The sequence below is a fragment of the Furipterus horrens genome, unplaced genomic scaffold (assembly GCF_987537825.1).
Source record: "Furipterus horrens unplaced genomic scaffold, mFurHor1.1.pri manual_scaffold_4, whole genome shotgun sequence".
Taxonomy (NCBI): domain Eukaryota; kingdom Metazoa; phylum Chordata; class Mammalia; order Chiroptera; family Furipteridae; genus Furipterus; species Furipterus horrens.
The window spans coordinates 118,592,105-118,604,241 of NW_028327174.1; the positions used below are offsets into that span (position 1 = coordinate 118,592,105).

Consider the following 12,137-nt stretch of genomic DNA (forward strand, 5'->3'; position numbering starts at 1 on the left):
GCACCCACCCTCCTTACAACCAGCTGACAGTGTGCGGATTCCCTGGTAGGGACACCTCCGGAAGTGAGCTATATGGGGACCTGGAAACTAATAGCACACAGTGTTTAAAACAGTGAAGAGCTATGACAGCTCGGGGGTGAAGAGCCCCTCCCACATAACGGACTCCCGAGGCCGCCACGCCAGGCCCCGTGCACAGCGTGGACAGCCGTTAGCGCATGCGTGCCTTCCAGAGCCAACCGCTGCAACAGACGCCGGGTCCGTTGCGGGACAGAGCCCCGCCCCCAGTGGGCGTGCTCAAGCCTGCTCGAGCTGTTGGTGAGAGGCACCCCGAGAAGCCGACCAAGCTGTGACTGCAGAAGAGGAAAAAAAATAGAGGGTAGGGGTTCCCTGTGAAGCTTCTTGGGCAGGTCGTCCTCCTGGGGAACCTCTGTGGCCCTCCCTCCCTTAAACCAGCACCCTGTGAGATGAGCACTTACGATTTTAAAACTGCAAACGTTCAATCCATGCACTTAGCTACCACCCTCCTGAAAGAGTTTTAGGAGGTCTACCTAAAGCATGTATCCTCAAATTGGGGCAAGTTCCTCCATGCCATTTGGACCACATTTCCGTGGTTTCTAAAAATAATGGGTCTTTTTTCCTAGCAAGTCTGGATGTTCTATTAAATAATTCTGGCAAATTTACACATGGGAAACGCTCCGAGAGATACTTTGACCCATCTCCATTCCTAGAGTTTCTCCAAACGTATTTACTGTGCTAGAATACTTTTCTTACTGTATTTATTTAGTACGTGGAAGTTTTTCAATAAATGTTGATTTGCAGATGTTTCCATTGCAAGGTTGTTATTATAACATTGATCAAGACATGACTATCTCGGCCAGTTCCCGTTGACATAGCTAGGTAGAATGGGAACAATTTCACCCTTCCCTCCCTCCTTTTTTGCATTACATTGCAGAATTTCAGTTGGCAATAAAACAATATATATAATAGCAAATCAGCTTACTGACTTCAGTTTGTAATACTTTCCAAAGAAAATGAGATCATCGGGTCCTCTTTCCGGTCATTTGTAAGAGTAAAGCATTTCTCACTCCACAGGATAACTCTGAAGACCACTCACATCCAACAACACTAAACTTCTCCAAGTGTACAGACTGAAAACTACACAAGATACAAACACGGTATCTCGCCATTCCTCCAATGTTACATGATTGGGGGGGGGGGGGGATCAGTTGTCTTCTGAAGCCTGGATCCATACCCAAAGATGTCTTTTCTCTTCACTAAATGCCCTCCCCTGACCTTCCTGTGGGACTACTCAAAGATCAGGGCCCAAAGCACTTTTCACTACTCCTGTCCATAACCAGTCCTCCCAGATTACATTTTAGTTAATTTGATTATATCTGCTTCTAGTGCCTAGGACCTTGATGCAGTACAAAAATGAATATAGTCTTAGAACCAGATAATTTTCCCCAGTGCAATTTTTATATCACTGGCCCCAAGAAGACTCATTCAAATCCTATCAGAGACATGAGTGAGAATATTGTAAATAATTGGCTCATTGACTGGACAAGGTGGGGGAATCAACAAGAAAGCCTGTCTTTCTTGAATGAGTGACTGAGTACAATATTTTGCTTCACCATACCTCTAATATTAAGTTATTAGTAGAAAATTACTTAATGCTAGTTACTTCCATGAAAAAAGGCTCAAGTCCTGAGAAATATCTTCAAGTTGTTTATTTTTTCAATCCCCACAGTAGTTTTGGAAATGAAGTCTACCATAATTTTGCTTGAATTGTTCTCACTTCATCTTCTTTTGAGTCAATTTTTCCTTGCAGGTGGCAAGAAACTTCTTAAGTGCCAATGGGAGTTGTTTTTAATGATGTTGACAGTGTAGAAGAGTCCTCCTAAACCTCTCTTCTCTTCCTCAGCACCCTACTATCAGTAGGAATTCTACTCTGACAGCACAAAGTAAAGATTGACTCCCAAGAGATTTTGTTGCAGTCCTCCAAAGTTGTCAACCCTTATCTCCCTTGATCAATTTTTTAAACAATTATCCCCTCACAAAACACAAATGCTTGTTCATATCATTTTGACATTGATAAACAGATATTTGTGCACAATATTAAAATAAGAATTGAGCAAAGTTTTAAGGAGTGCTACCAGGAAATTTGGAAGCCAATAAGCAGGGCTTCCATGATCAGACTGGCAAGCTAGGACTTAGGTTAATGCAGGTTCTTGTGAATAGGGGTTAAACATGGTGGATTTTGCCTTAAAGTGTGCACGTCCATCTTATTTGTAGTAAAATTTTAACACCTAGTAAAATCAGGACCTTAGGATGTTAAGCCCCATTAATATGTGGAAGCAGGCTGAGGAGCCCAAAACTAGGTTGATGGATCAAGAAATGGGATAAAAGGCACATCAAATAAAATCTTTGTACTGTGAATTAAAAAAAAAAAAATGCATAAATTGCCTGAAGAGGCACATACCAATTGTGTTGCCACTTAAAATTGAAAGGAAATTCTGGTTCTTGCTTACCCCACAATGCCCTCTATGGACTGTCTCCCCACACCCACCCACCCAGGCCCACCTGCCCTCTGCCCCTCCCCCACTACAGAATGTCCGGACTCCTACATTCTGCTGTTTACATTCAAAATCTTCTCTCCTTCACTGGATGCTGAGCATCTGTTGGAGCAGTTCGCTCTTGTACTGGACTTGAATTTTCTCATTATGGAGGCCACTAGGCAGCGGTGGTCAGTTCCTGAGCCTGCAGGGATGACTTCAGTAGGAGGTAAGCCTATAGATTGGAGTAGGGTATTTCTTAGAAACTGAGCTGTCCATCAAAGCTTGGGATAAAAATGTGACACTTCCACTGGGTAAACATAGTTTGGTCTAGAATAGAGGAAGGGAAGAGCACTAGACCTCCAAGGACCTGTCACCTCAGGAGGCTGGGAGCCAATGGAAATTGGCGACAGCACTGGACAGTAGAGCTCTTGAGAGGTGGATCAAGATGACTCAAGGGAAATGCCTGGGTGTGGAGAAAGGATGGCAGAAGGCACGTGGATTCTTTTAAGGGGAAGACAAGCCACTTTGATACATGTGTGTGCACAGTACTGGACTGTGTCATGGTGGTGGCACAGGGAGGGTCACAGGAAAGCCTAGTCCTGTGGCCCATTCTTCAGGCACCTGAAGCTTGCCCCGCAGTATTTTTCTAAGGGATTTGAACTGACAATACTAGAGATAATGGGGGCAGTGAGAAGGGATGGTCTTAGCCAGAACATTGTCCAGTGGCGCTGTCTGTCGTCAAGTCTACAAGGTACTCCAACTGCCACAGCCCAGAACTTCTCCACTCCTTCCAGCCCAGGGCTCACTTCTCAGCCCAAGGCTCACTTCTCGGCCCAGGGAGCTGCTTGTTCTTTTGGTTTCCACACAGGCAGGGCAGCTGGATAACTTTCACCAAGATGGAGCTCAGTTCCCGACTTACCCTAAATTGTTTCCCCTCTGTAGCAATTCAGTTCTTCAGACCTGCTTCCTCTTATCATGCATCTCACAGTACACCCTCTGCCCTGCCTTTGAGATTAGGGGTTTGTTCGTAGTCTATGTCACTGAGTTGCAAACAGAAGACAGATGTGGACCATGGTTGGTTTTCCTGGGTAACATCTATGAAGGCGGATTTAGTTTTAAAGGGGGCAAGGAGAGTAGCACAGAAGCAGGAAGACAATCTTCTGTATCATTAATAAGTGTCCAAGCACACCTGTTCTGAGTAATTCAGTGCACGTGGTGTATAGCTTGTTCTCCTGGACTTGTGCCTGCATGAATTCCTCTGAACAGGAATGTGTTCCAGACAACTTTGTCACACTGACACCTGGATCACACCTGGTTCTTACTGTGTCTTCACTTTCCATTGCTGGGAGTTGAAAAACCACAGTCTGCAGTCCCATGAGCATTTAACATGACAGCAACTATGGAAGATTCCGGAAACTTCCATTGACATTCCCATTGCTCTCCATTCCTCAGTCCTTTTCTAACTCTCTGCAGCCATTGCTGTTTGTGAAATGACAGACTATAAGGGACATAATGCCTACTTCACAGACCCCTTTCCTGAAAACAGAGATCCTAAGGGTGGCCATTAGTCTGAGCACTGGGGCCTCAGTGGCAGAACCTGGACCATGTTAGCTGTTTTCTGTTGTTGATTCTGACATGCGTGTGCATGCCAGGCTGATGTGTGAAGAGGTTATTTCAGGGTTCCTGATACCTTCTTGTGAAGAGATATTACTCAAGGGTTTTTGTATTGATCTGCTATCCAGGAAAGAAAGACAGTGAGTTATGACAAAAACAAAGACTGAGGAAGAGATGGGTGCCTAGAACTTACCCTGGAGAAGGTTGCTATTGTTAGTGTATGTGCTTAGGGTTGTTGTTCAAGTCAGGTCAGGTCACAGAGCAGATTTCTGCCCAGCACCATGTCTTGGGAGACAGCTTCTGTGGTTGGCAGAGTTCGGTGCCAGGGAATCCTTAGGGAGGCTCTCCAAGTTAGCACTGGCTGGGGCTATTTCTTCTCAGCAGACAGTGATCAGGAGCCTTGGTGGACAGGGAACAAGCTCTCCAGTAGAATAATTCTCAGCTGGAGGTCAATGACAATGACTTGAGGGCATTTGTAAACTCTACAGTTAGCCCCACCCAGATGGTTCTCATCTGTTGAGACTCACAGCTCTAATACCCCAGTGTCTATAGGATACCCAGAGTGCCTCAGTCCTGTTTGCTGATTCTCCTTCTCAATTAACCCCTTTCCTCTGTCTCAACAGCATCTTCAGTGCAGGAAGCAGATGTGACCTTGAACCCTGGTGCCTCCATGACTTCTTTCACTGCATTGCCCTTTTCCTCCTCCACTACACACCAGCCACCTTGGGAGCAGAACCTGCCATCCCTCACGATCCCATCATTCCCTCCTGACCATCCTCTGGTGCTGCTGGCTTTGCCCAGGACACCTCTGGTGACAGGGAATGCTGGTCATGGTCCCATTGGGACTGGGGCCTGCAATATTGTTGTTCAGGTTCAGCCAGAAGGGCAACCACAGCCCTGCCAGACTCAGACCATTGTTCTGACTCAGACCCCCCTCAACAGGAGTGCTCCTGGGGCCCTCTGTGGAGGAGCTGCATGTCCTGCACCCATATTCTTGGAAGCTTCTGTAGTAGAGACGACTATGCCTGCCTCTGTTTTTATGGGCACCCGGGCCAGCCAGGGAGGCTGGTGTCCCGGCCTTCCTCCCCAAGCTCCAGGACTAGTTGCCCAGCTGGCCCCCATCATCCCCTCAGTGAATCCTGGGCCAAGGCCACATGGGGCATCCAGGGAGGGCAGCCTAGCCACCGCCCAGTCCAAGGCCTCGTCAGATGACTCCTGTAACCCCCACAGTGTGTACAAAAACTTCCGATGTTGGCAAAGATTCAAGCCGCTGGCCTGGAGGCACCTTCCCCAGAGTCCTGATGCAGAAGCTCTTTCCTGCTTTCTCATGTGAGTGCTCTGGCAGGGGCACTGGGGGCTCACCTGGAGCTCTCACATAACAGAGGAACATGGGATGCACATGTAGCCAGGCTTATTCTGGGGTACTGGAAGGAAGATCTGAGGGTGGTGTCCCGGCTATAGAGTGAGAGTGGGTGGTCAACCTCAAGTCCAAGTTCATGGACCGGTGTGAATGTGAAGTGACAACAGGAGCTGGGAAGGCTTGTCTTTGCACACACAGATGCCTCCTGCCTCACCTGCTGGCACTCAGTCATGCTGGGTGGGAGGTAAGAACATGTGCTCCATAGAGCTGTATGGGCCAGGCAGGTGGAAGCCAGGCTGTAGACCAAGACTGACCCTGAGGTATTACAGCCCAGTGCTCCGGTCCCTGTACCGCCTGAAGCCCACCATGACACTGGAGGAGGGAATGTGGCGGGCCATGCGGGAATGGCAGCACAAAAGCAACTACGACCGGATGATCTATTATGAGATGGCAGAAAAGTAAGTCAGGGTTCTGGGTCCCAACTTCTGTAGGAGGGGTGGACTGACTGCAGGAGAGGGCCCAACTGTGGTGATGTTTGTCAGAGAGGCTGCTGTCAGGGTTCCTACGTCCCAGAGACCCTTCTTCCCTCTGGAAGCCTCACCTTCAGAGTGTGGGTTCTTCTGTCCTATCTCCCCCTGGAGCTCCACCCTCCTCTGGCCTTAACCCATCCTTGGCTTGACACAAAGCTCTCAGGACATGCTGGGGTGAATGTGCCCAGCCCAGGGGAGACAGAGTCCAGCCAGAAGTGCTGTGCAGGGAGTGTGCTCCACCAGCCAGCCTCCTGCCTTCTCAGTGGCTGAGGCCCTGAGAGCTGCAAGGCACTTGCTCTCCATCCCTCCATCAGCTGCTGCCGTTTCTGGGCACCGGACTGCCTTCTTCTCAGCACAGTCTATGAGTCCCTTACCAACCCTCATCCCACCACCCCACCCAGGTTCATGGAGTTTGAGGCGGAGGATGAGATACAGATTCAGAAGTTGCAGTTGATGAAGGGGGCACAGAGTCTGCCTTTTTCAGCCCAACCAAGACCTGATCCTCAAGGGCTCCCAGCCCCAGTGATGGACCCACAGCCAGGTATGGCAGCATGTTCCCATAGCAGCCCCTGGCCAAAGGCAACAGGGGCCTAGGGCAGGACACAGTCTCCACATTTTTCCTTTTGCTTTAAAGGGGTTTTTGTCTTTCAACTAAAACACCCATGAGAGCCAGGGCCTTAGCCAGCCCTTGTCACCACAGGGTCTGGACTGGTCAATTTTCATAACTCTCTCAACTCCCTGTCAGAGGACCTAATATAAAGTCTGCTAAGAAGTAGGCTGGTGGTAAAGGAGCCTTGGAGAATCAGGTGCTCCACACGTCTTCACACATGAATGCTCTTGAATGTTTCCCTCTTCTCTCAACCTCATTTGGTCACACAGCTTCAGGTGGTCCTTACCTGGCTGCACGCTTGTTAATGCCCCTCGAACACTGCCCTCAGCATTGCATGCTCAGGAGGTTGAAACTTTAGCCTCTCATGCTCCCTCCTCTTCCCTTTCTGCCCCAGTGGCCATTCCCAGTAAGGACATACCCAGGGCCCAGCAGGACCACAGACACCAGCAGTCCCTGGAGACTGAGGCACCCAATGAGATCCCCCCTGAGGCCGTGAAAGAGTACATGGACATCATGGATGAGCTGCTGGGGCCAGCCCACTCAGCCATGGGGCAGCCAGGTGGAGAATTAGAAGAGGACAGAAAGGGGTCGCAGCAAGAAGAGGATGGGACCTACCCGGACTTGGATCTCCTGAGTTACATTGACAAGCTTTGTTCCCAGAAAGACTTTGTCACCAAGGTGGGTTGGTTGAAGCTCCAGAGTCTACAAGATTCCAGAGGGTGGCACTCTAGCACCCAGATCTGGTTTCTGCCCAGGCCAATGGGATTAAGTTCTGTTCTTTGTTCCTGAGCTGGGTGTGTGCTTGGGTGTGTGTCTGTGAATGTGTTCACATTGTGTGCATGTGGTATGTATGGTGGGTGCTGTTTCCATATATGGGTGTGCCCTTGTGGTTTTAGGCATGTGTGTTCATGTATGTATGTGTAGCTGATGACCATGACCATGTAAAATGTCCATCTTGTGCCTGAGGATACGGTGGGTCTCTGCTTTTCTACTTTTCCCCCAGGTCCTGCTGACTCACAGTTTACTCCCTGCTAAGGGTGCTCACAGCCTCTTCCTTCTGTCCTAGGTGGAGGCAATCATTCACCCCCAATTCCTGGCACAATTGATTTCCCCAGGAGCACAGCTGGATTTCTTGGCCCTAACTGAAGAGTTGGAGAAGGAAGAAGGACTCACTCCTGCCAAGGTGAGCCAGGGGACAGAGGGATCTAAAAAAGATGGAGGGGTCCTCCAGATGAGTCATGGGGAGAAGGGACCCCAGGTGAGTTAAAGGAGAGAGGGACCCCAGGTAGAACAGTAGAGGGAGAGGCCCTGGGTGAGTCAGAGAGGGAGGGAGGGAGGGACTCTAGGGAGATCAGAGATGGGGGGACTCCAGGTGAGTCATGGGAGGTAGCACTCAGGTAAACCAAGGGAGGCAGCAGCCCAGAACTGGGATGCACATGACTCTGTCAGCCTATCTCTGCCTATAGGCATGGCATCCTGAGGGACTACCTCTGGGCTTGGTTCAGGGCAGGATGACAAGAAGGCAAGAACTATAGACAGAAGAGGGTGATTAGGAAGGAGAGGATGGGGATCCCTGAAGAGGAGGGAAGGACACAAAGCTGGGAATATGGCACAGTAAGACGGCAGGAGATCCACATGTATGACTTGTATTCAAGTCATGGTGTCACCCCTTGCATTCCCGCACAATTCCATTGTCCCATCACTCACACTCCTCCTCTTATCGGCTTGTGCGGAGCCAGTCACTGTGCCCTTCTTTCTGCCAGCTGGCAGAGAAGCGACTCCTGGCCTCAAAGAGGGAAGAAGGTGTGCAGCCACCTCCAAGTCACTGTGCACCCCCGTTGGACTCAGGCCCTTCTGAGTCTGAGGCCAGCCAAGATGCCCAGAGGTATGACCACTGCCCCCAGCTGGGGGTCAATGACAAAGCCTGCCCACCAGATACTGAGTTCAAGGACTGTCAAAGGCATGGTCAAGCAGACGTCCACCTGTCCAGACCCAAAGCCTCTGCTGTCTCTTCAGAACAACAGGAGTACCCACCAGTCCAGGCTCAATGCCCCCCCTACTCTGTTCCCCAGGGTCACAAGCATACTTACTCTGTAATGGAACCCAAGGATGCCTCCATTCCCAGAGAGAGCTCTCCTATTAGAGAGACTCATGGGCCGGTGGACAGTCCCAGAGAGAATGAGGAGAACCTCCCCAGCCTGGCCTTCCTCTGGGCCTCTCCTGAGAACTTGCTGCCCTCTCGGCTCTCTCTGAGTCCTGGCCCTGCCTCAGGCCTTGCCTGCCCTGGGGGTTGGGGACCCCAGGGATTTTCCCAGTCCCAGTTCTTTCAGACACCAGGCCTCAGCCAAGTTGCCCCTGCAGCTTCCAAGTCTGGGAAGCATGTTCTGGGTGGGGGCCCAGCCCATGCTGAGAAGAACTCCCTCCCAGGAGCCAACCTCAGAGTCTCTGGGAAACGAGTGTTACCTCTAGGGATGGTTTGCTCTTCACAGCCTCAAAAGAGAAAGTGTGACCAGTCTGTCATAGAGAGGAGTAGTAAGTGACACTGCAGCAAGTAGGGAGCTGTGGGGGTCTATCCCAGCTATCCCCCAGAGGAACCAGGGGCTCCTCATCTTAAGGCTAATCCTGACTATTCTACTTACATGGGAAGCAGGGAGGGAGGGCAGAATCATTAGGGTGGGGGTAGGTCTGTGGGGTAAGAGCAGCCCCTCTGGGGCATTGTCTGTGAATTATGAATAAAGATGGTTTTGTTTGAAAATGCTCTGGTGGCTGCTGTCTCCATACTCAGGTCTGTGCTGCTCCTTGGAGAGGACACTTGACAGGAAGAAAAGTTGTGAGAGATCACTGGCAATGTGGATCCACAGATAAACGTCTAGTTCCTCTGTCCAGATTGACAGGGACCCTTGTTAACTTCTCCTGAGAACACACAGATCTCTAATCTCCAGGGACCTATTCTGTCACTCCTATTCCCAAGACCAAATTGGGTGAAAGGCTTCCTGAGGTCTCCTATTTTTATTAGTACTCTGAACCCTAGGGATGGGAAGCTTCTTTTGAGACATTCAGCACTCTGGACCATTAACCAGTTTATAGAATAACTGGAGCCATCTCTTTTCTTTAGAAAGCTTCTCTCTCCCTCCTGGAAGCAGTGAGATAATAATGCTTGAAAATTCTCAGTTCTACCAAGGCTACTCTACCCAGCAAGACTATCATTTAGAATCAAAGGAGAGACTTAAAAAAAACTTCCCAGGCAAGGAAAACCTTAAAAATTCATCACCACCAAACCTGTATTACAAGAAATGTTAAAAGGATAAAATAAGATAAAAAATCATAAATATAATTACAAAATGGCAATAACTACATACCTATTAATAATTACTTTAAATGTAAATGGTTTAAATGATCCAATCAAAAGACAAGGGTAAATGAATAGATAAGAAAACAAGAGAAACACTTTAGATTGAAAGGCACACACAGCCTGAGAGTAAAGGGGTGAAAAGGGGTATTTCATGCAAATAAAAAGAAAAAAATCTGATGTATCAAAATCTATATCAGACAAAATAGACTTTCAAAAGACTGTAACAAGAGATAAAGGAAGATACTTCATGAGGATAAAAGAATCGACCTAACAAAAGGATATGACCCTTGTAAACAGTTATAAACCCAATGCAGGAGCACCTAAATATATAAAGAAAACATTGACAGACATAAAGGGAAAGATCAGCAGTAATACAGTTATTGTAGGGAAATTTAACACACCATTGACATCAGTGGATAGATTTTCCAGACAAAAAATCAACAAGGAAACAATGGCCTTAAATGACACACTAGACTAGATGGATTTAAATCATATGTTAGAGCATTTAATCTCAAAGCAGCAGACTGTGCATCCTTTTCTAGTGTATATGCAACATTTTTCCAAGTTAGACCACACGTTAAGCCACAAAATTAGTATCAATAAATTTAACATTAAATTTCTACCAAGCATTTTCTTTAATCACAATGATATTAAACTAGAAATCCATTACAAATAAGAAAACTGAAAAATACACAAACACAGGAAGGCTAGATAATACACTAGTAAACAATAAATAGATTAACAACTATATCGAGGAAAAAGAAAAAGATACCTTGATGCAAATAAAAAAAGAAAACACAGGATAAAAAAAAAAATCTGTAAGACACAGCCAAAACAGTTCTAAGAGGAAAATTCATAGCAATACAGGCCTACCTTAAGAAACAAGAAAAATCTCAATAAACAATCTAACTTTACACTTAAAGGAACTAGGAAAGAAGAACTAAAAAGCCCAAAATGAGTAGAAGAAAGGAACTAATAAAGATCAGAGTGGAAATAAATCTAAAAAAATAACAACAGAAAAGGGCAATGAAATCTTTGAAAAGATAAACAAAACTGATAAACCTTTAACTAGATTCTTCAAGAAAAAAAGAGAGATATCCCAAATAAATAAAATCAGAAATTAAAGAAGAGAAGTGACAATTGACACCACAGAAACATAAGGATTATAAGAAAATGTTACAAACAATTATGTGCCAACATATTGTACAATTTGGAAGAAATAGGTAAATTACTAGGAACATATGCTCTTTCAAGGCTGTGTCAGGAAGAAACAGAAAATCTAAACAGATCCATAACTACTAAAGAAATTAAAGTAGTAATGAAAAAACTTCCAAAGAACAAAATCCTGAACTGAATGTTCCAAAAAATTCAAGAGAAGGGAAGGCTCCCAAGCTCATTCTATGAGGCCATCATTCCCTGATTCTAAAACCAAACAAAGACACTTAAAAAGGAAAATCATAGATCAATATCTCTGATAAACATAGATGCAAAATCTTCAACAAAATATTAGCAAACCAAATTCAGCAACTCATTTAAAAGATCATACACTATGATTAAGATTTATTCCTGGGGTGCAAGGTTGGTCCAATATCTGCACATCAATTAAATGATACATGACATAAACAAAATGAAGACTAGAAATCATATAATCATATCACAGATACAGAAAAAGCATTTGACAAAATCCAACATCAGTTTATGGTAAAAGAAAACTCTCAGTAAAGTAAGAATAGAAAGAATATGGCTCAACATAATGAAGGCCACATATAAAAAACCCCACAGTTATTATCCTATTCAGTTAAGAAAAGCTAAAAGCATTTTTCATAAGATTAGGAACAAGATAAGGATGTCCACTTTCACCACTTTTATTCAACATATTGTACTATTGGAAGTTCTAGCCACAGTAATCATACAATACAAAATAAATAAAAACATGCAAATTGGAAAGGAAGAAGTAAAACTCATCATTTGTTGATAACATACTTTATATAGAGAATACAAAGATTCCACCAAAAAAAACTATTAGAACTTATCAATGAATTGAATAAATTAGCAGGATGCAAAATTAATATTCAGAAAATTGAGTTTTTATATACCAATAACAATCAATCAGAAA

General features: G+C 46.0%; 1 protein-coding gene across 1 annotated transcript; it reads left to right on the forward strand.

The window, feature by feature from the left end:
- Positions 1–215: 215 nt before the first annotated feature.
- Positions 216–9,209, forward strand: LOC150012727 (NUT family member 2G-like). Its single transcript, XM_090275179.1, has 8 exons — positions 216–315; positions 2,608–2,781; positions 4,793–5,498; positions 5,859–5,987; positions 6,461–6,600; positions 7,064–7,347; positions 7,736–7,852; positions 8,433–9,209. Exons 1-8 carry the CDS (start codon positions 216–218, stop codon positions 9,207–9,209), a joined length of 2,427 nt encoding a protein of 808 aa, XP_090131305.1.
- The last annotated feature ends 2,928 nt before the right edge of the window (positions 9,210–12,137 follow it).